Source organism: Pongo pygmaeus, chromosome X, assembly GCF_028885625.2.
Source record: "Pongo pygmaeus isolate AG05252 chromosome X, NHGRI_mPonPyg2-v2.0_pri, whole genome shotgun sequence".
Lineage (NCBI taxonomy): Eukaryota > Metazoa > Chordata > Mammalia > Primates > Hominidae > Pongo > Pongo pygmaeus.
The window spans coordinates 4,207,885-4,231,420 of NC_072396.2; the positions used below are offsets into that span (position 1 = coordinate 4,207,885).

General features: G+C 46.7%; 1 protein-coding gene and 1 pseudogene across 1 annotated transcript; both read right to left on the reverse strand.

Annotated features, from left to right (window-relative positions):
- Positions 1-17,911: 17,911 nt before the first annotated feature.
- Positions 17,912-21,574, reverse strand: LOC134739062 (zinc finger protein ENSP00000375192-like). Its single transcript, XM_063660734.1, has 3 exons — positions 21,361-21,574; positions 20,864-21,006; positions 17,912-18,263 (listed from the first exon to the last, which is right to left on the reverse strand). Exons 1-3 carry the CDS (start codon positions 21,572-21,574, stop codon positions 18,030-18,032), a joined length of 591 nt encoding a protein of 196 aa, XP_063516804.1. The 3' UTR covers positions 17,912-18,029.
- Positions 21,006-23,536, reverse strand: part of LOC129024912 (zinc finger protein 839-like) — a 30,247-nt pseudogene continuing 27,716 nt past the window's right edge.

Consider the following 23,536-nt stretch of genomic DNA (forward strand, 5'->3'; position numbering starts at 1 on the left):
AGGGTATTCACACCCTGAGAACTCTTTTACATTATCCACACAGATTTCTGTGCAGTTATATGATTAATTCAAGGCTCTAATATAATGTAGCAAAAAAAAAAATCAACAAAATAGAAGGTACTCCTGGACACATTTAAGTTTCACAGGTTGGTGTGGGTTCGTGTCTTAGCAGCACATGAAGGTGTTAGATGGTTTTTTAAAAAGGAGGAATAGGAGGAGAATGAGGTGGAGGAGGAAGAGAGTGGGGAGGTCTTGCAGCCCAAGAGATGTCTGACATGACCTGGAAGTTACCGCTGCGCCTGCACCATGGGGAGACTGTTCCGGGTCATCGTTTATCCATTGTTTAGACTTTGATGGCTGTCTATGGAGGTGTCTCCAAGTTCGGGTAGGGGGGCCTGGCTGTCAGGTCAGGAGGACTTTGGACTAAGTCTTGAATGTTTCCAGGTGCACCCCATACAAAGGTTCTGTCTCAGGACTCCTACAGCTGAGGGAATTTACAAATTCTGCTTCCCATCTTGGTCTGCTCTGTCTATCCCCCTCACCTGGATGTGTTCCTATACCCATACCCGGTGGCTGTGGTCCAATTTTATTCTAAAAGTTTTCACTAGGAACACATGCTCCAACCCTCATCCAAGGCTAGAATCTTCCCAGCAGGTTCCCAGGGCACCTGCTCTGAGATTTTACCTCTTGGGGAGAGAAAGGATGAGATTCTAGAGTGTGTGTTTTATTTAATTTTTTTTCTAAAGTGAATTGGAAAACAAAAGAATGAATCTCCTCAAACTTCAGTATGGCATGGAGTTGGACTATTACAAGAGAAGCCAGTGGAAGTATACAGACATCTTGGACTTAAGAAATGCTGTGTACCTATGGTTTGACAGAGAGTAGTGGATTCCCTGACATTAGCCTGTGTGACCTGAAATAAAGCTGCAGGTGTCCCATGTCTGAGTAGGATGCGGGACATCTTAGTGGGGGCCACTGAAGGAAATTCTTAGGTGACAGAGAGTCAGATAGTGGCAGATCAGAAGATTTGGATAGAACCAGGAAACAGACACGTTAAAAAAAATTGTGATAAGAATATCTAACATGAGATTTATCCTCTCAAGTCTTTAAGTATGGAATACAGTATTATTATTACTTGTTAACTCTTTAAAACATTTGAATAGTTTTTGGGGAACAGGTGGTGTTTGGTTACATGGATAAGTTCTTTAGTGGTGATTTCTGAGATTTTGGTGCACCGTCATCCGAGCAGTGTACACTGTACCCAATGTGTCCCCTTTGATCCCCCACCCCCCTCCCACCCTTCCCTCTGAGTCCCCAGAGTCCATTATGCCATTCCTATGCCTTTGCATCCTCATAGCTTAGCTTCTGCTTATAAGTGAGAGCATACGATGTTTGGTTTTCCATCCCTGAATGACTTCACTTAGAATAATGGTCTCCAATTCCATCTAGGTTGCTGCAATTGCCATTATTTCATTCCTTTTTATGGCTGAGTAGTACAGAATACAGTATTATTAACTACAGGCGCAGTGTTGTAGACAGCAGATCAGAGCTTATTCATCTTGTATAACTGAAGCTTTATACCCACAGAACAACTCCCTACTGTCCCTCCTCGGAGCACCTGGCAACCATAATTCATCCTCTGCTTCTATGAGTTTGATGAGTTTAGACTCTGCATATAAGTGAGACGTGGCAGTATTTGTCTTTCTGTGCCTGGCTGATTCTGCTTAGCATAATATCCTCCAGGTTCATCTGTGTTGTTGCCAATGACTGGTTGTCTTTCTTTCTTAAAGCTGAATAGTATTCCACTGTATATATGCATGACATTTTCTTTACGCATTCATCCATCCACGGAAACTTAGATGGTTTCTATGCCCCGGCTATAGTGAATGATGCTGCAGTGAACATGGGGGTGCAGATGTCTGTTTGAGATCTTGATTTTATTTCATTTGGACAAATACGAGTAGGCTTGCTGGGTCACATGGTAGATTTATTTTTAATTTTTTGAGGAACAGGAAATGGGCATTTTTTAAAACCACATCTGGAAGAGGGGAGGAGCCACAGAGTTAATTTCCAACACCTTCCTCTATGTTCTTTTCCGGTAGTTGTGCATAGTGTATCATATATAAGTTAGCTGCTTTGCAAACAGTGTGTAGTTCAATCTTCCCTTACCTTTGGAAACAACTTGGTCTCAAAAAGCTTATCTGTGTTGTCTCTGAAATAACGTTTGGGTGCAGTCTGTACAGTTAAACCATGTGAATTCAGTAACTTGCAGCTAATGCTTTTGCTATCCTTATAAAATGAGGAGACAGAGGCTTGATCCTGACCTGGCTCTTGATATGGTTTGGCTCTGTGTTCCCACCCAAATCTCATGTTGAATTGTAATTCCCAATGGTGGGAGGTGATTGGATCATGGGGGCGGATTTCCTCCTTGATGTTCTCGTAGTGAGTGAGTTCTCACAAGATCTGGTTGTTTAAAAATGTGTGACACTTCCCCCTTTGTGCACTCTCGCTCTCTCCTGCTGGGCATGTGAAGATTGTGCCTGCTTCCCCTTCACCTTCCACTGTGATTGTAAGTTTTCTGAGGCCTCCCCACCCATGCCTCCTGTACAGCCTGTGAAGCTGTGAGCCAATTAAACCTCTTTTCTCCATAAATTACTCAGTTTCACGTATGTCTTCATAGCAGTGTGAGAATGGATATGTACAGCTCTATTGAGTCCAAGAGTCCCAACTTCAGGCATTCCTGTCTGGGGACAAACCCTCACCATATTAGTCTGCTAGGTCCCACAGTCCTCAGAAATTTATTTTCTCATAGTTCTGCAGGCTGGAAGTCGAAGAACAGGATGCTGTTAAGATTGGGGTCTGGTGAGGACTCTTTTCCTGGCCGGCAGACGGCCACCTTCTCGCTGTATCCTCACATGGCCTTTCCTTTGTCCTAAAGCAGAAAGGCGGTGGTGGAGATGGAAAGAGAGAGAGAGAGAGAGAGAGAATGAAGGAACTGTGGTTGTCCAGGGTTGGCAGAAGAAGGAATGGGGAATTGTTTAGTGGGTACAGAGGTTCAGTTATGCAAGACATATAAGCTCTGATCTACTGTAGAGAATCATGCCTGTAGTTAACAATACTGTATTGTGTACTTAAGTATTTAAGAGGTAAATCTCATATTAAGGATTCTTATCACAATGAGAGAGAGAGAGAGAGAGATCTGTCTTCATCTTCTTATGAGGACACTAGTCCTATAGGATGAGGGCCCCACTCTTATGAGCTCATTGAGTCTTTATTATCTGCCGATAGACTCTATCTCCAAATACAGCCACATTAGGGTTAGGGTTTCCCCATATGAATTTTGAAGGGACATCGTTCAGTCCGTAACACCTACTCCAGCCTGGAGCAATGTGCTCTCTTTCCTTTGGCTGATGGTCTTGATGGAGTAGGAAGAACTTCATCGTCATCCTATACAGCACCTGCAGATGCTGGAACTTCTCTAGTGGGATGCAGCTTGTTTCCAAAGTAAGTAAGTGAAAGTCGGGGCACAGTGGCTCATGCCCATAACTTTAGCTCTCTGGGAGGCTGAGGGCAGAGGATTCCTTGAGCCCAGGAGTTTGAGACCAGTTTGGACAACATAGTGAGAACCTGTCTTTACCAAAAATTTGAAATTAGCCAGGTACGGTGGCACATGCCTGTGGTCCCAGCTACTTGGGAGGCTGGGAGGTGGCAAGATTACTTGAGACTGGGTGTTTGAGGTTGCAGTGAGTTATGATCGTGCCACTGCACTCCAGCCTGGGCAACAGATGGAGACCCTGCCCCCCAATCCCCACCCCCGCCAAAAAAAAGTAAGTGAAAACTGGCTGGGCACGGTGGCTCATGCCTGTAATCCCAGCACTTTGGGAGGCTGAGGCGGGCGGATCACGAGATCAGGAGATCGAGACCATACTGGCTAACACGGTGAAACCCATCTCTACTAAAAATCCAAAAAAATTAGCTGGGCGTGGTGATGGGCGCCTGTAGTCCCAGCTACTCAGGAAGCTGAGGCAGGAGAATGGCATGAACCCGGGAGGCGGAGCTTGCAGTGAGCTGAGATCGCGCCACTGCACTCCAGCCTGGGCAACAGAGCTAGACTTCGTCTTAAAAAAAAAAAAAAAAAAAGTAAGTGAAAACTTCAGGGACGTGCTGGGACAGGTTTGAAAACTCATGGTTTTCTCCCCTCGTCACCCAGCACTGGAAGCTCTATATGCTTGAGGTACTTTCAGGTGTTTCTGACCACATGATAAGTAGAATTATCTTTTCACACCATTGATTGTTTGTTACTTCTAGCTGGGATATAATTGGTGTGCCACTTACCTGCACTTTTTTCATGATGAGGCCAATGTTATTATCTTATAAATAAGTATAGATCTTAATTGATAAACTTTCTGCTAATTCTATATTACCCTTCCCTTCTACGTCCATCAGGTTTCTGTGTTGTCTTCTAGGAAACCCACGAAAGGTTGTAAAGTCAATAAGATTTAAACATCTTTCAAATTCCCAATGGCAGGACAGAAACATTTGTTTGCAAAAATTTCCCCAGAGAGGTGCACAGATAAATCTTTTAAGATGAAGCCATGCAAAAATATAAAGGAAGGGCTGGGCGCGGTGACTCACACCTGTAATCCCAGCACTTTGAGAGGCCAAGGTGGGCGCATCACTTGAGATCGGGAGCTTGAAACCAGCCTGGCCAACATGGTGAAACCCTGTCTCTACTAAAAATACAAAAATTAGCCAGGTGTGGTGGCGCATGCCTGTAATCCCATCTACTTGGGAGGCTGAAGCAGGAGAATTGCTTGAACCCAGGAGGCGGAGGTCGCAGTGAGCTGAGATTGCACCACTGCACTCCAGCCTGGGAAACAGAGTAAGACTCTGTCTCAAAAAAGAAAAAAAATATAAAGGAAGACTGGTATCTGTTTGTCTGTTGAGTGTTGGACAATGCGGGGATGGGGAGGACAGGATTGTCTCCGCTCTTAACTTTCTTTTTAAATTAAACTTTTTTTGGAGATGAGGTCTTGCTCTGTTGCCCAGGCTGGAGTGCAGTTGTGCAATCATGGTTCACTGCAGCCTTGGCTTCCTGGGCTGAAGTGATCCTCCCAGCTTAGCCTCCTGAGTTCCTGGGATCACAGGTGTGCTCCACCATGCCCACTTAGTTTTTTATTTTTTGTAAGGTTGGGGTCGTGCTGTGTTGCCCCACTGGTCTTGAGCCCCTGGGCTCTAGTGATCCTTTTCCCTTGGCCTCCCAAAATGCTGGGATTACATGCATGAGCCACTGTGCCTGGCCCTGGCTCTTAACTTTTGGGGTAACTGAAGTGATGCCCACTGTAGGTTTTGAGACTTAGGAGAAGACTAATTTTTTCTCTATGGAGAGGAAATTTATAGAATATAAAACTCAACATTTTGTTATTTTTATTATTTATTTATTTTTGAGACAGAGTCTCACTCTGTTGCCCAGACTGGAGCGCAGTGGTACAATCTCAGCTCACTGCAACCTCTGCCTCCTGGGTTCAAGCAATTCTCCTGCCTCAGCTTCCCAAGTACCTGGAATTACAGGCGCCCACCACCATGCCCGGCTAGTTTTTGTATTTTTAGTAGAGACGGGGTTTCACCACGTTGGTCAGGCTGGTCTCGAACCCCTGACCTCAGGTGATCCACCCACCTTGGACTCCCAAAGTGTTGGGATTACAGGCGTGAGCCACTGCACCTGGCGAAATTCACCATTTTAAAGTGTACAACTCAGTGAGATTTAGTATGTTCACAACCACATCTCTATCTAGTTCCAGAACATTTTCATATTTCCAAAACGAGACCCTGTACCCACTAGCAGTCACTTCCCATTCTGCCTCCCCAGCCTCTAATGGCCATGTATTTTCTGTCTCTGTGGATTTGCCTATGTTGGACACTTTATATAAATGGCATCATATAGCACGTGGTCTTTTGTGTCTGACTTGTTTTGCTGAGCGTGGTGTTATTCAGGTGCACCCACACTGAAACCTGTGTCCGAGCCGCATTCCTCCCTAGGGCTGCATCATGTTCCCTTGTGTGGATGGACCACGTTGTATTTTTCTTCATCCACTGATGGTCATTTGGGTTGATTCCACTTGAGATGTTTTTTAACCTACGACTCAGGACACCTGGACTAGATTATTATTCATGATTTCTTCCAGATCTGCGATCTTAGATTTAAATAAATAGCAGTGTGCCATTTGGGTCAGAGATGTTAGTTCTGTGTGAAACAGATCTATAGATAGGAAGAAGAAGTTTAACGAAGAGAAGATACAGACGGGCTGTGAAAAGTACCTGGGAAGAAATTGAAACTGCAACAGGGAAATGATGATAAAGTTTTTGTTGTGCAATGGATTATAGAAGGCGCTATACAACGGAGAGAATGTGTCCTCATTGTGTTCAGAGGATGAGAAGGTACGCAGGTGTAAGTCTGGCCTTGAATCTTCAACCTACTACTTCATCATTATTTTATTAAAACAAAACTTCAATGCATTTCAAATCATTGTCTTTTCCACATTAGGTAAAATTACATGCTATTTTTCATTTGAAGTATTTTTGGTTTTTGGTGGAGTAATGCTCTTATGGGTCTTTCTAATTCTATTTATTTATTTATTTATTTATTTGAGGCAGGGTCTCTCTGTGTCGCCCAGGCTGGAGTGCAGTGGCATGGTCTCAAGTAGCTGGGATGAAAAGCACACACCACCACGTCCAGCTAATTTTTTATTTTTATTTTTACTTTTTGAGATAGAGTCTCACTCTGTTGCCCAGGCTGGAGCGCAGTGCTGCAATCTTGGCTCACTGCAACCTCCACTTCTCGGGGTCAAGAGATTCTCCTCCTTCAGCCACCTGAGTAGCTGGGATTATAGGCATGTACCACCAAGTTAGGCTAATTTTTGTATTTTTCATAGAGACAGGGTTTTACCATGTTAGCCAGGTTGGTCTCGAACTGCTGGCTTCAAGTGATCTGCCAACCTCGGCCTCCCAAAGTGCTGGGATTACAGACATAAGCCACTGTGCCTGGCCAATTTTTTAAAAATTTAAGTTAAATTAAAATTATTTAATTTTTAATTTTTAACATGTTTATTTTAGACTCAGGGGTACATGTGCAGGTTTCTGACCTGGGTATATTGCATGATGCTGAGGTTTGGGCTCCTAATGGACCGGTCACCCAGGTAGTGAGCCTAGTACCTGATAAGTACCTTTCTAGCCCTTGTCCCCCTTCCTTCCTCTCCCCTCTAGCAGTCCCCAGAGTCTATTGTTCCCATCTTTATGTCCATGGGTACCCGATGTTTAGCTCCCACTTGTAAATGAGAAGATGCGCTATTTGACTTTCTGCGCCTGCCTTAATTTCCTTAGGATGATGGCCTCCAGCTCCATCTATGTTACTGCAAAGGACATCATTTTGTTCTTTTTATGGCTGTGTAGTATTCCTTGGTGTATAGGTACCATATTTTCTTTATCCAGTCTGCCATGGATGGGACCTGGATTGATTCCATGTCTTTGCTATTGTGAATAGTGCCGTGATGAACATACGTGTCCGTGTGTGTTTTTGGTAGAATGATTTATTTTCCTTTGGGTAGAAACTAGTTTTTTTAACAACTTTATTGAGATATAGCTTACATACGATATCATTTGCCCACTTAAGGCATGCAGTTCAGTGTTTCGTAGTATATTCAGAGTTGTGCAACCATCACCACTATCAGTTTTAGAGCATTTGATTTCTTTTTTTTTTTTTTTTTTTGAGACAGAGTCTCGCTCTGTTGCCAGGCTGGACCGCAGTGGCGTGATATCAGCTCACTGCAGTCTCCGCCTCCCGGGTTCCAGCGATTCTCCTGCCTCAGTCTCCTGGGTAGCTGAGATTAAGGCACGCGTCACCACGCCCAGCTAATTTTTGTATTTTTAGTAGAGACAGGATTTCACCATGTTGCCCAGGCTGGTCTCGAACTCCTGACCTCAGGTGATCACCTGCCTAGGCCTCCCGAAGTGCTGGGATTACAGGCGTGAGCCACCGCTCCCGGCCGAGCATTTGATTTCTTTGGTAAGACACTTTGTACCCTTTAGCTATAACCACCTTAACACCCCCGTCCCCATCCCTAAGCAACCACAATCTACTTTCCATCTTTATAGACTTCCTTGTTTTGAATTATCCTTTACATGGGATCACACAGAACACAGCGTTTTATGACTGGCTTCCGTCACTTAGCAAAATGCCTTCAAGGCTCACTCATGTGGCGGCCTGTGTCAGAGCTTCAGTCCTTTTTAGGGCTGAAGAATATTCCATGATATGGATGGACCACATTTAGTTTACACATTCGTTTGCTGACAGGCCATTTGAGGTTGTTACCACCTTTAGGCTACCATGAATAATGCTGCTGTGAATGTGTGTTTGAGAGTTTACGTGAGCACATGTTTTCATTTCTCTTGGAGATATACTTCAGAGTGGAAACCCACCATGTTTTAGCTGTGAAATATTAGACTTGTCTTAATGTCTCCAAACTTTTGTTTCCACATTTATAAAATACAGTAGTACTTTCCTGGTAGGATTTGGGTGACAATTATATGATTGTGGTTTGCAAAGAAGTTAAGAAGTGGATGGCACATCATGAGTGCTTCAACAATCACAGCTATGGCTATTACTTGTAAAAATAAATTTGCAGAAAGGGAAAGCCCATATAATGAAGGGGCTAGATAAATGCTTGAAAGCACAGAAGAGTTTACCATGGATTCACATTCCTTTGTTGAGGGTTGAATCATATGCCCAATGAAGATATGTTGAAACCTGAACCCCCAGTACCTGTGAACGGGGCCTTATTTGGAAATCCAGCCTTCACAGATGTCCTGAAGGATGTGTGTGATGTAAGTGATGCAGATGTAGGTTAAGGATCTGAAGATGAGCTCATCCTGGATTAGGGTGGGCCCTGAGTCCCCTGACAAGTATCCTTTTAAGAGACAGAAGAGGAGACAGGCACAGAAAAGGAGGCCACATGAGAAGGCAGGGACTGGAGTGATGCAGCAGCAAGTCCAGGGACGCCAGGAGCCCCCAGGAGCTGGAGAGGCAGGAAGGGTCCTCCACTTGAGGATCCTAACCCCTTTAAATTCACAGAACCTGTGAATGGGATCTGATTTGGAAATAGAGTCTTTACAGATATTATTCGTTAAGGATTCCAAAAGGAGCTCATCCTGGGTTAGGGAGAGTCCTGCATCCAATGACAGGTGTCCTTCTAAGAGATGAAAGAGGAGACACAGACACAGAGGAGAAGGCCACGTACAGATGGAGGCAGAGACTGGAGCGATGCGGCCATAAGCCCAGGGATGCCTGGAGCCCCCAGGAGCTTGGAGAGGCAGGAAGGAGCCTCCCCTAGAGCCTCCCCCAGAGCCGCCCCTAGAGCCTCCAGAGGGAGCGAAGCCCCGACATTCCTTGATTTCAGACTCTTGGCCTCCAGGACCAGGAGACGATCAATTCCAGTTGTTTTAAGCTGCTCAGGTTGTGATACTGTATTACAGCAGCCTCAGGAAAGTCACTTGGGGTAAACACATTTGACACCCAAGAAGTGCTTCCTGCTGGGCGCAGTGGCTCACACCCATAATTCCAGCACTTTGGGAAGCTGAAGTGGGAGGATTTCTTTAGCCCAGGAGTTTGAGACCATCCTGGGCAACAGAGCGAGACCCCGTCTCTATAAAAAATAAAAAAATTAGCTGGGGCTGGGCGCAGTGGCTTACGCCTGTGATCCCAGCACTTTGGGAGACCGAAGTGGGCGGATCACCTGAGGTCAGGAGTTCGAGACCAGCCTGGATAACATAGTGAAACCCCATCTCTACTAAAAATACTAAAATTAGCCGGGTGTGGTGGTACACGCCTGTAATCCCAGCTACTCAGAAGGCTGAAGTGGGAGAATCGCTTCAACCCAGGAGGTGAAGGTTGCAGTGAGCCGAGATCGCGCCACTGCACTCCACATTCCAGCCTGGGCGACAGAAAGAGACTCTGTCTCAAATAAATAAATAAATAATAAGAAAAATTATCCGGGGCTGGGTGCAGTGTCTCACACCTGTAATCCCAGCACTTTGGGAGGCCGAGGTGGATGGATCACTTGAGGCCAGGAGTTCGAGACCAGCCTGGCCAATATGGCGAAACCCCGTCTCTACTAATAATACAAAAATTAGCTGGGTGTGGTAGTGCACACCTGTAATCCGAGCTACTTGGGAGACTGAGGCAGGAGAATCTCTTGAGCCCCGGAGGCGGAGGTTGCAATGAGCTAAGATTGCACCACTGCACTCCAGCCTGGGCGCCAAGAGCAAAACTCCGTCTTAAAAAAAATAAAATAAAAAAAAAAGATAAAAGGTCTTGCCCAGATAGAATTCATGGGGTGTTTCCTTCCTTCCTCCTTTACAAAAAGAACATCAAAACAGTAGCAAGATGACACTAATGTTTCCTATCCTCTGGGGTACGCCATTGGAGCTCTGACTTAGTTCATTTGGACTGCTATGACAAAATACTATACAATGAATGGCTTTTAACCCATTTCCCGTTTAGAAAAAAAAAAAAAGGTACAGCTTGCTGCCTGCACTCATTTAATTTTACATAAACACACTCGCTCTTTGAGGCTGAAGGAAATCTAATGGATTTTCAATGTGAAAATAAAATACAAAAACTGTTCTTGGAGTTATTTCTAAACAGAACTTGTGTCTAATCCTAATGTAAAATCATATACATTTCTGTTACATTGAGATTAGAGACAAGAGTATTCTCGGGGCAAATGGGAAAGGGGTTAAACAAAAGACATTTACTGCTCACAGCTCTGGAGTCCAGGATCAAGGTGTGGCAGATTCATTGTCTGGTGAAGTCTTCCTGGTTCATAGATTTGGCACCTTCTCGCCGTGTCCTCACATGGTGGAAAGGGTGAGAGAGCTCTCTGAGGTCCCTTTTATAAGGGCATTAGTGCCATTCATGAGGCTCTTGACTTCATCACGTTCCAAAGGCCTCACCTCCTAACACCATCACCTTGGGGGTTCAATTTTGATTTGGGGGTAACATAAATTCTGTCTTCAGCAAGCTCTATCAATGCAAGTCATTGTGTGACTACAGATTTCATCAAAATCACTTTGCCCCAATGTTGTACAACTAAGGTAATTTTCTTCTTCTCAAAAAAGCATTTTTTTTTTTTGGTCTCCCTAAAATGGTAACTACTGGTGTGAAAATACTCTCGGTCGACTCATGGATCATGAGTTTTTGGGAAGTGGGCAAGCTACAAAATACAAATCACTAAGTACCAGAAGCAAAGCCTGAACTTTATCATTTTTAGTTGCCTTTTCACCTGGGAGACTGTTGTACATCATTTGCAGGCATGAGTTTTGCATGAAACTGTGAACCCAACTGCCTACTTAAAAGTAAGATTTGTTAAAGGATACAAAGTTATAGGTAGAGAGTGGGAATAAGTTCTAGTGTTTTATAGCACTGTAGGATGACTCTATGCAACAATAATATACAGTTTCAAGTAGCCGAGAGGATATTAAATGTTGCCAACACAAACAAATGGTACATGTGTGAGATGATGAATCTGCCAATTACCCTGCTGTGACCACTATACATTATATATATTGAAATATCACTGTGTATCCCAGGAATATGGACAGTCATTATATGTCAATGGAAACAACAAAATTCTTAAAAAAGGATTTGGCAGGATGGATTTTTATTTATTTATTTATTGAGATGGAGTCTCACTCTGTCGCCAAGGCTGGAGTGCAGTGGCACCATCTCGGCTCACTGCAACCTCCACCTCCCAGGTTCAAGCAATTCTCCTGTCTCAGCCTCCCAAGTAGCTGGGATTACAGGCACATGCCACCACACCTGGCTGATTTTTGTATTTTGAGTAGAGATGGGGTTTCACCATGTTGACCAGACTGGTCTCAAACCCCTGACCTCAGATGATCCACCCACCTCGGCCTCCCAAAGTGCTGGGATTACAGGCGTGAGCCACCGTGCCCGGCCTCTTTTTATATTTTTAAAAATTGACAAATAAAAATAGCATATATTTATGATATACAATATGATGTTTTGAAATACGTGTACATTGCAGAGTGGCTAAATTGAACTAATTAACATATGTATCACCTTATATATTTATCTTTTATGTGTGTGATGAGAATATTTAAAATCTGCTCTCAGTGATTTTCAAGTATGCAATACATTGTTGTGAACTATAGTCCCCATATTATACAATGGATCCCTTGAACTTATTCCTCCTAACTCAAATTTTATTTGTCTTTGAAATAAAAGTGTTAGTTGGGTGCAGTGGGTCATGCCTGTAATCCCAACACTTTGGGAGGCCGAGGCAGGCAGATCACCTGAGATCAGGGGTTCGAGACCAGCCAACATGGTGAAACCCCGTGTCTACTAAAAAAACAAAAATTAGCCAGGCGTGATGGCACGTGCCTGTAATCCCAGCTACTTGGGAGGCTTAGCCAGGAGAATCGCTTGGACCTGCGAGGTGGAGGTTACAGTGAGCCAAGATCACGCCACTGCACTCCAGTCTGGACGACAGAGTGAGACTCCATCTCAAAAAAAAAAAAAAAGAAAAAAAAAGTGTCTTCCCTGTGTTAAACATGGATCAGGTTTCCTTGGCTTTTTTCCTGACATAATTCTAATTGTCTTTTTTCTGCAAAAAGCAGAGAAAGAAAATGAGGCTGAGTGCGGTAGCTCATGCCTGTAATCCCAGGACTTTGAGAAGCTGATGCAGGAGGAGCGCTTGAGCCCAGGAGTTTGATACCAGCCTAGGCAACACAGCGAGACTCCGTGTCTACAAAAAATAAAAAATTAGCTGAGTGTGTTTGCACACACCTATAGTCTCAGATACTTGGCAGGCTGAGGTGAGGCAATTGCTTGAGCCCAGGAGTTTGAGACCAGACTGGGCAACACATTGAAACCCCATGTCTACAGAAAATTTTTAAAAATAGCTGCATGTGGTGGCACATGCCTGTAGTCTCAGCTACTCAGGAGGCTGAGGAGTTCAGGACCAGCCTGGGCAACATTGTGAGACCCCCATCTCTACAAAATATTAAAAATTAGCTGAGTGTGGTGGCGTGCACCTGTAGCCCCAGGTATTAGAGAGGCTGAGGCAGGTGGATTGCTTGAGCTCAGGAGTTTGAGGCTGCAGTGAGCTGCGATTGCACCACTGCACCCCAGCCTGGATGACAGAGCCAGACCCTGTCTCTGTCTCTGTATCTCCCTTTTTTTTTTCTTACACCAACTATGGTACATTCTCAAACCTTTTAATTGTTCACCCTTGAAGTACTGGTTTGTCACGTTCTGAAGCTCCCTGTAATGGGATGGGTTTCTGATCACCCTTGGGCTGTATTGGGCTGGCATCATTTAAATATCCGGGCATTTAGATTGGTTCCTGATAGGGAAACTTCATGTTTATTTCACATGTAGGCTAATTGTTTGGTCTGCCTGCGAGTCCTGAGGAATTAAGGAAAACCACACCTGTTTCTACTTTCTCATCCTGAGGAATTATTAAGGAAAACCACGCCTGTTTCTGCTTTCTCATCCTGAGGAATTATTAAGGAAAACCACACCTGTTTCTGCTTTCTCACTCGCAGTGAGAGAGTTCTTGGGAGAGATGCAGTCCCCGGAGGGTTCACTATCAGCCCCAGCCGCTGATGCGCTATCAGCCTGCGGAGGAGGGAGCCCTGGGGCTTCACTAACCACAGGCTCGAGCTGCCATGCACCAGCTCCAGTGAGATCGGGGTTTTCGTTTTCATCCAACACTTTCAACCCAGTTTCTGATGAAAGGGCTTCTTCCAGTCACCAGAGAAAGTGAGTTTGTATGTTTTTCCTCCAGAGCATTGCTGCGTGGTTCACAAGTAGGGCTGCTTATGACAAAATATTAACTTTGGCAGTTTTGGAGAAAAAGGACAAATAATACATTCCTGGGAGAGGTGTGCAGCACATGGGCTGCGATGGGTCACAGGGACAGGTGCCTGGAAACCAGGGGTCAAAGATGAGCCTTGGAAACGGCTCTCTTTCTAGTCTGCATGCCCTTCACTGCTCTTCCTTTATAAAGATAACAAGTCTCTATATGTCGTTGTAGAAACTGTGGCAAACGCTGTGTGTCGTTTTAGAAATTGTGGCTCACGCCTGTAATCTCAACACTTTGGGAGGCTAAGGTGGGAAGATCGCTTGAGCCCAGGAGTTCAAGACCTGCCTGGCCCACATAGCAAGACACCATCTCAAAAAAAGAATTGTGTGGCAAAGTATACATAAGACAAAACTGACCATTTTAGCTATTTTCAAGTGTACAGTTGAGTGGCATTAAGTGCACTCATATTGTGCATCTGTCACCACCATCCACCTCTGGAAATTCTTCATCTTCCCACCTGAAACTCTGTCCCCATTAAACACTAACTCCCCATTCTCTACTCCCCCAGCCCCTAGTAACCACCATTCTACTTTCTGACTCCATGAATTTGCCTACTCTAGAGGTACTGATATACGTGAAATCATACAATATATGTCCTTTAGAGTGTATTTTTAAATGTCAACTTCTATTATAGATTCAGGGGGCACATGTGTGTTTGTTACATGGATATAATGCGTGATGCTGAGGTCTGGGGTATGAATGATTCTGAAGCAGCGTTGTTCATCTAGGGTGATACCTGAGGTTTGTTGTCTCACGCTGAGGAAATCAAGGATGTGGACATACAAGAAGTGAGGTTAAGGGCGGAGGTTTAATAGGTGAAGGAACAAGAAGAGCTCTCTCCTGCAGAGAGGAGGTCCCGAGTGGGTTTTCTGGTCTGCAACAAAATGCAATGGGTTTTATAGATGAGCTTGATGAGGTGGTGTCTGATTTACACAGAGTGCAAAAGATTGGTTGGACCAGGTGTGTCATTTGCATAGGGCACAAAAAAACTGGTTAGGTATAGGCATGCCATTTGCATAGGGCACCCAAACCTGGCCACTTTCACCCTAATCTTTTATTATGCAGATGGATTCTCTACCTGGTTGGCACTATGTTGCCTGTTCCTTTAAGGTACACACGGTGACAAAGAAAAGGGAAGATGAAGCCTCCATGTTGAACGTGCCTGGCCCCCACGTAGCCCTTTTCTATTGGCACAGCTGCCGGTATTCACCTGTGCAAGCTTCCAGCTTGCTTATCTATGTCTGCAGCATGATTTTTCAGGCTGCTCTTTGTTAGAAAAGAAATGATTTTGGAGCTGCTTTTTGTTAAAAGAGAAATTCCGCCGAGGACTCTTTTACCCTATCTGCCTGAATAATTTCTTTCTAGCTCCTGTATGAATCCCATCACCCAGGTAGTGAGCATAGTACCCAAGAGGCACTTTTCCAGCCCTGTCCCCTTCCCCTCCTCTCCCCTCTAGTAGTCCCCAGTGTCTATGGTTCCCATCTTTATGTCCATGAGTACCCAATGTTTACTTCCCACTTTATAAGTGAGAATATGCCTCATATTTGGCTCCTGAATTAATTTGCTTAGAATAATGGCCTCCAGCTGCATCTTTGTTGCTACAAAGGACGTGATTTTATTCTTTTTTATGGCTGTGTAGTATTTCATGGTGTATATGTACCACATTTTCCTTACCCACTCCACATGGATGGGCACCGGGGTTGATTCCGTGTCTTTGCTATTGTGAATAGAGTTCCAATGAACATGTACGTGCAGTTGTCTTTAGGTTAGAAGAATGTATTTTTCCTTGGGTTTATAAACAGTAATGGGATTGCTGGGTTGAATGGTAGTTCTGAGTTCCTTGAGAACTCTCCAAACTGCTTTTCACTGCAGCGGAGTTAATTTACATCTGTCAGGCCTCTAAGCCCAAGCTAAGCAATCATATCCCCTGTGACCTGCACTTATACATCCAGATGGCCTGAAGTAACTGAAGAATCACAGAAGTGAAAATGTTCCTGCCTTAACTGATGACATTACCTTGTGAAATTCCTTCTCCTGGCTCATCCTGGCTCAAAAGCTCCCCCACTGAGTACCTTGTGACCCCTACCCCTGCCAGCCAGAGAACAACCCCCTTTGACTGTAATTTTCCACTACCTACCCAAATCTTATAAAACGGCCCCACCCGTCTCCCTTCGCTGACTCTTTTCAGACTCAGCCCGCCTGCACCCAGGTGATTAAAAAGCTTTACTGCTCACACAGAGCCTGTTTGGTGGTCTCTTCACACGGACGTGCATGAAAACATTCCCGTCAGGAGTGTATTTCTGTGTTTAGCATCCATGCTTTGAGTTTGCCAGAAGATGTTGGATTTGATGCTACCCTGGGAGTAGTGGCGCATGTATCCGATTCTTCCACTTTCAAGTTGTTCATTGGAGCTGGAGTTTTACACTAGGCAGTGATGACTGAGGACCCCCAGATGAATCTTGGAATTTGATCTCAGAATGTGGCAGAGGCTACATCCTCCTGACTCAGCAGGAAGAACATGCCTCCTGCATCCCACGGCTGAGGAGAAAGTGGCTTTTACAGACAGTTACAGGCACCAATGGTTCTACTTCCCTGAAAAGCTGCGTATTTTTTCCATGCCATTCTGAAGTATAGTTGCTGGAGGATTGGCGTAGACCGAAATGTAGGCTTATAAATTAGGTTGGTGCAAACGTAATTGCAGTTTTTGCCATTAAAAGTAATGGCCAGACTGGGCGCAGTGGCTCATGCCTGTAATCTCAGAAATTTGGGAAGCCAAGGTGGGCGGATCACTTGGGGTCAGGAGTTCAAGACCAGCCTGGTCAACATAGTGAAACCTCATCTGTATTAAAAATACAAAAAATAGCTGGGCATGGTGGTGCGTGCCTGTGGTGCCAGCTACTTGGGGGGCTGAGGCACGAGAATCGCTTGAGCCCAGGAGGCAGAGACTGCAGTGAGCCGAAATTATGGCACTGCACTCCAGCCTGGGCAACACAGCGAGACTCCATTTTAGACACACACACACGCGCGCGCGCTCTCAAAACTGCAATCACTTTTGTACCAACCTAGTATAATCGGGGAATTCCTGGTTACTTTTTAATTCCACAAAAAAGCCTGCTCCCACTGGGGCAATGTGCCAGAAGAGGGACAGGCTAGAACTGTAAAGCTTCAAGAAGACCCCTATATCCTGTGAGTGTCCTTGGTATTCATTCTGCAGGTCATTATCAGTCTTGAGGGGGCTGCTACAACATTCTATGGAATGAGAGAGCATTGCTGCGTCAGGAAGTACATACTATTTTTTTCTGCCTCTTTCTCTACCTTAAAAGGATATGCTCAGAATGAGTTGAAATATGGCCATTTCTTTCCCCTGAATTCGAGAGCTAGTTGTTTACTTGGAATCATTCAATGTCTCCATTTGTTTTGGGTTAGATTGTTTGAATGGAGGATTCTACTACCAAACACTCATAAGATGGATTTGAGCAAAAACAAGGCTGATCAGCCGGTGCGTACACACTTCTTGGCTTTACAATATTTCTTGGGACATTCTTGGGCTTAAAATATGGCCACACTTCTGCAGTGGTAGGTTAAACAGCCTCTGTCCGAGACCTAAGCTCTCTGGATGCCACACCCCAGATTGGGACTCCCAATCTCCTCATGGTTCATGCTGGCAATGCCTGACCCAGGACATCATCTTGCCATTGAGACCAGAGTCCTTCTCCTTGGACAGTTCCTGTATCTGTTATTGAGTATTTTGAACAGCATTGAATATTTATTGAATATATTGAATATCTTGAATAACAGTCCAAGCAGAAATAAATATCGGGACACTTTGTTCTCGTTGACAGTCTCAGGTCTCAGTTCTGGCCATATGAGTCTTGGGCTGTTCATCATTGTGAAGATTCTACAAAGTCAGATGGGTGTATGGTGAAGAATAATCAAAGGTAAATAAAGGCACCATCTCGAAGTGGACTTGCCATGTCGCATGGAAGCATGAATGTGTTGAGTCTTTTGTTGTTGAAAATGGTTCTAGGCTGGGCACAGTGGCTCACGCCTATAATCCCAGCACTTTGGGAGGCCGAGGTGGGTGTATCACCTAAGGTCAGGAGTTCGAGACCAGCCTGGCCAACATGGCAAAACTGCATCTCTACTAAAAATACAAAACTTAGCTGGGCATTGTGCTGGGTGCCTGTAATCCCAGCTACTGGGGATGCTGAGGCAGGGAGAATGGCTTGAATCCGGGAGGCGGAGGTTGGGCAACAGAGCCTCAGGAGGGGAGGAGGGGAGGCGAGAGGGGGAGGGGAGAGGGGAGAGGGGACGGGAGTTCTAGCATCCTCAAGTCTGCCCTTGAGAATGTGGTTTGAGAAGGAAGGTGGATTCTTTCAGTGGTGTTCACAGAGCAATTGAAACTTTAGATTTCTCAGAGTGAGCTAGTTTACTAAAGCCTACATATCTGAAAACATAAACATTTCTTCATCAAGGGTGCCCTTTAAGCCAGAAACAAACTCAATCACCAACCACCAAACCCAGAAATGAGACAAAACCAAACCAAACCAAAAATCCAACAAATAAACAAATAAAAAACTTTCCCTGAGACAAGCCACAGAACTTTATTTTGGGAAAAGAAAACATTTTTTTGTTGGTCAAACTATCAGCTCCTATGAAATACTCTTAGAGATGTTTATCCTGAGCTAGTTTTTCTGTGGGGAGGTGCTGTTTACATGCTATGTTAAAAATAACATGCAAAAATTCACGAGACATTGATAATGATGATGGTTATACAAATAACGAGAATAATGATATTGGCATACATCATGTGAGTGGAAAAAAAAGTTGATGGTGGTGATGACGATACGATCAAAACTACTTTTGCTCCGTGGAAAGCCCTTTGAGATGGGGACCTGGCTGTGCAGTTTGCGGTGTATTTGCCTAAAACGCCATCTGGCTGCTACGTAGAGGAAGAACACTGTTTGCTTTTCCGGCCTTTGTTTTCATAATTCTTCAATTTCTCTTTATGCTCCTAAAATTTCTACATAATTCCATTTCGAACATCGCATTCATTCTCTCTTTTTTTTCTCTTAGAAAACAATAAGGGTTTTCATTAAGAAGTAAGTCATAAGACTGCAAGAGAACAAATAAAACTCTTAAGAGGTCTCCCTCCCTCCCTCTCTCTCTGCAGGCTGGGGGTGGAGGATTCAAATGAAATTTTGCTTGAGAAAGTAGCCTGCTCGCTTCAGAAAATTGAATATTTTATTCAAAAAAGGTTAATTTTGCAGAATCAATTTGCCACACCTTTGCATCATTCATACTACCTTCCCTGCCCCATTATTTAGAGAACTCTAAGAAACATAATCTATACATGGATATAAAGTTGGGAACAGTAGATACTGGGGAATACTAGAGGGTGGAGAGATGGAGGGGCCAGGGCTGAAACACTACCTGTTGGGTGCTATGCTCAGTACCTGGGTGATGGGATCATCTGCATTCCAAACCTCAGTGTCACATGATATACCCATGAAACAAACCTGTACCTGTACCACTCAAATCTAAAATAAAAGGTAAAATTATATATAAAAAAGGAATATGATCCACAGAATGTATCAGACAAAAGGTGTCTGTTATGGTGGCTAATACACTTGGGGTTCAGAAAGTCAGTGGTGGCCACGCACGGTGGCTCATGCCTGTAATACTAGTGCTTTGGGAGGCTGAGGCGGGAGGATCATGTGAAGCCAGGAGATCGAGACCTCTCCGCTACAAAAAGTAAACAAACAAACAAAAATTGGCTGGGTATGGTTATGCACACTTGTGGTCCCACCTACTTGGGAGACTGAAGTAGGAGGATCACCTGAGCCCAGGAGGTCGAGGCTACAGTGAGCTGTGATTGCACCACCACACTCCAGCCCAGGCAACAGAGCAAGACTGTGTCTCTTAAAAAATTTTTTTTAAAGAAAAAATGAAAGTTGGTGGGGACGTGAATTCTAGAACTTTCTCTCCTCAAATATTTAGAACAGGTTGACATGGTACACAACCTTCTTAAAAGAGCTTAGCAAGAGGACGGAGGCTCAGCATTTGAAGGAAGCTGAGTGAGACATTAACTAATAAACAAGTCAAGTCACCACTTAAGAATTGGTCCAGGCATAGTGGCTCATGCCTATAATACCAGCACTTTGGGAGGCCAAGGCGGGAGGATCATGGGAGCTCAGGAGTTTAAGACCAGCCTGAGCAACATATGAAGTCTTCATTTCTACAAATAATTAGCCCGGAATTGTGGCACAAACCTGTGGCCCCGCCTACTCGGGAGGCTGACGTGGGAGGATCGCTTGAGCCTGGGAAGTGCAGTGGCGTGATTATAGCTCACTGCAGCCTCCACTTCCCAGGCTGAAGCGATCCTCCCTGTGTCCTCACATGGTCATCCCTGTGTGTGGCTGTGTCCTTTTATTTTCTTGGAGACAGGGTCTGGCTCTGGCCCAGCAAAGAGTGCAGTGGTGCGATCATAGCTCACTGCAGCCTTGACCTCCTGGGCTCAAGCGATCCTTCTACGTCAGCCTCCTGAGTGGCTGGGACCACAGGCGTACACCACTACACCTAGCTAATATATGTATGTTTTCTAGATACGGAGTCTCCTTATGTTGCCCAGGCTGGTCTCAAATTCCTGGCCTCAAGCAATCCTCCCGTCTCAGTCTCCCAAGTAGTTGGGTCTACCAGCACGCACCACCATGCCCAGGTAATTTTAAAACTTTTTGTGGCTGGGTGCGGTGGCTCATGCCTGTAATCCCAGCACTTTGGGAGGCAGAGGCAGGCGGATCACTTGAGGTCAGGAGTTAAAGACCAGCCTGGCCAACATGGTGAAACCTCGTCTCTGCTATATATACAAAAATTAACCAGGCGTGGTGGAGGGTGCCTGTAGTCCCAGGTACTCAGGAGGCTGAGGCAGGAGAATCGCTTGAACCCGGGAGGCGGAGGTTGCAGTGAGCCGAGATTGTGCCACTGCACTCCAGCCTGGGCGACAGAGGGAGACTCCGTCTCAAAACAACAACAACAAAAACCAAAAACTTTTTGTAGAGGCAGTCTTGCTATGTTGCCCAGGCTGGTCTCAAACTCATAGCCTCAATGTATCCTCTCGGCTGGGCCTCCCAAAGTGCTGGGATTAAAGCACTTGACTCCAGCTTGACCTTTGTTGGTAGAACTACTCAGAAAATATGACCGATTTAGAAATTGGGTGGTGCCAAGTGAACCCCACCGAAACCTATCCCCGCACCAGTTCTCATCTACCTTTTTCGCGTGTTGTTGAACTAGCAAGGCAGGGGCTGCGGCTCGCGGGGGCTTGGCCTCCCTCACGCAGCTCAGGCTCTCAGATTGCGAGGCACAGGGCTCTCGCGGTGCGGCCGCCACCCGCCCCGAGGCCCCGGTCCCCTCCCTTCACCGCCACACCACGGCAGAGCGGCCAAGAGCCGGGCCTTTCGGGGGCCGGGGCGGACGTGGCCAGAGATGCCCAGAGACAGGCAAGAGACCATGGGTATGCGGCGATGACGGGCCTCTCCGGCCCGGGAGAGGGACGTTTTGGCTGGCAGCGTTTGGATACCAAATGTTTCCAGACCATATGCTTGCCGCTTCCCGCACTTGGAAAGACCAATCATTAGGCCCGAGGATGCAAGACCCACCCACTTTGCGATGGAGGCAGCCAATCCAGTTGCTCGTTATTTCTAGTGTCGCAGGCGTCCTTACGCGAGATCCTGTCCAATCGTTACCGGGAACGTCCTCCTAGTCCCGCCTCGGCCATCGCAGAGGCTGTCAGTGCTGTCTGACCCCTTCACCCTATTGGCGTACTTCCTTCCGACGCGATGACATGCACAGCACCTGGCCAGGGCGGGCCAATGGGCGGGAACGTGTTATGCGGCTGACGTCTGCCGCAGCTGCTGCTGGGTCCTGGAGGAGGCAGAAGCTGCCCTGAGAAGCGCACAATAGGCCGGGAGCGGTGGCTCTCGCCTGTAATCCCAGCACTTTGGGAGGCCGTGGCGGGCGGATCACAAGGTCAGCAGATCGAGACCATCCTGGCTAACACAGTGAAACCCCGTCTCTACTAAAATTACAAAAAATTAGCCGGGCGTGGTGGCGGGCGCCTGTGGTCCCAGCTACTCGGGAGGCTGAGGCAGGAGAATGGCATGAACCCGGGAGGCAGAGCTCGCAGTGAGCCAAGATCGTGCCACTGCACTCCAGCCTGCGTGACAGAGCAAGACTCCGTCTCCAAAACAACAAAAAAAGAAGCGCATAATGGACCAAGGGCTCTTGCCGGAGAGGCGCCGCCGCCGAACCCGCAGCCAGACGCCCTTCAGTAGCGCCCGCATCGGGTGCCGCGGCTCTCGCCTAAGCCATGGGCGCGCCCGAGGGGCGGGCTCGCCTCCCATCGGTCCTCACAGCTCGACTGGGCTCGGAGTCCGCTTCGCCGTCGCCTTCCCGCTCGGGCCGGGAAACGCAGCCGGGAAGCCGAGCAGCTCTCGCAGCCCAATGAGAGGCGCTGCTGGCCTCAGGATGGTGGTTGGGGCGGGCGGCGGCATTGGTGCAGCCTTGCGGCCTGCAGGTCCTCCCCCGTCCGCAGAGCTGCGCCACAGGCCTCGGGGCGGGCGTGGGGGGCCAGAGAGCCTCGGGGCGGTAATGAGGGGCCAATAGGGGGCTCCGGGGCGGGCCTGGAGGCCTGAGGCCACCAGGGGTCCCCGGGCGGGTGCTGGGTGCTTGCGGAGCGGGGGCGCCGACCTCTGACCCACGAGAGGGGCGTCTTCGCGGTGCTGGTCGTAGTTATTCTCAGCGTCCCTATTATCCGATTTGAAATGAGAGCAGGCGGCTCTCGGGCTCCGAGCCGGAGGGGGCGGGCGAACTGGGAGCAATGTGTACATTCCACGCCTAGGACCCTGCCGCTGGGCAAATGGAGGCCCGTGTCCCTGCGGTCGCTGCCTGGGAGGGCGCACGAGGTCCCCCAGGCGAGGTGACCCGCAAGAGGTTTTGTGACGTTGGGCGGCCCAGGCCTGGGGGTGGTGTGTGCTGGTGGTGGCGGGCGGCCTCCTAGAGGAGCCGTCAGCCTTCCAGGGAAGGCACCCGGCCGGTCGGGGAGACTCGCCGGGGCTGTGGGGGAAGCTCCACCTCCTCAAGCGCCCCCCGGGGAGACCCAGGACGCAGGGGTAGCCCTGCGCGGGTACCCCGAGCCGCAGCGGGGCAGGGCCCTCCCCAAGAGGTCGGCACCCGGGGCCCTTTGTCCTATGACAGCGTCACCTGGAGCCACCAAGAACTGGGAGAGGCAGGAAGGAACCCCCCTAGAGCCTCCAGGGTGAGTCCAGCCCTGTCCACAGCTTGATCTCAGATTCCTGGTTTCCAATACTGGAAAAGAATAAACTTCTGTTACTTTCAGCCACCCACATTGTGGTTATTTGCTTCAGCATCCATAGGAATTTAAAAACTAACAGGTATGAATTTTATGTTGCTGCCAAAAGGCTTTTTCTAAGACAAGTAGATATTTCACCTAGATAGTTGTAGCCTTTTCTTGTCTTCACTGGCATCGGAACTCAGTTGATGTTCTCCGTCCTCCTATCTCAATGTTGATTTTACTT

Bases quoted from the DNA above. Each gene is read 5' to 3' on its own strand.
- LOC134739062 (XM_063660734.1), bottom strand. From the start codon at position 21,574: ATGATTGGTCTTTCCAAGTGCGGGAAGCGGCAAGCATATGGTCTGGAA. The intron at 21,007-21,360 runs GTGAAGGGAGGG...CAACATAGCAAG, and splicing joins CGCTCTGCCGTGGTGTGGCG to ACTGCCTCTACAAAAAGTTT. The intron at 18,264-20,863 runs GCCTCCTGAGTA...TGAGGATGCTAG, and splicing joins CAAGCGATTCTCCTGCCTCA to AACTCCCGTCCCCTCTCCCC.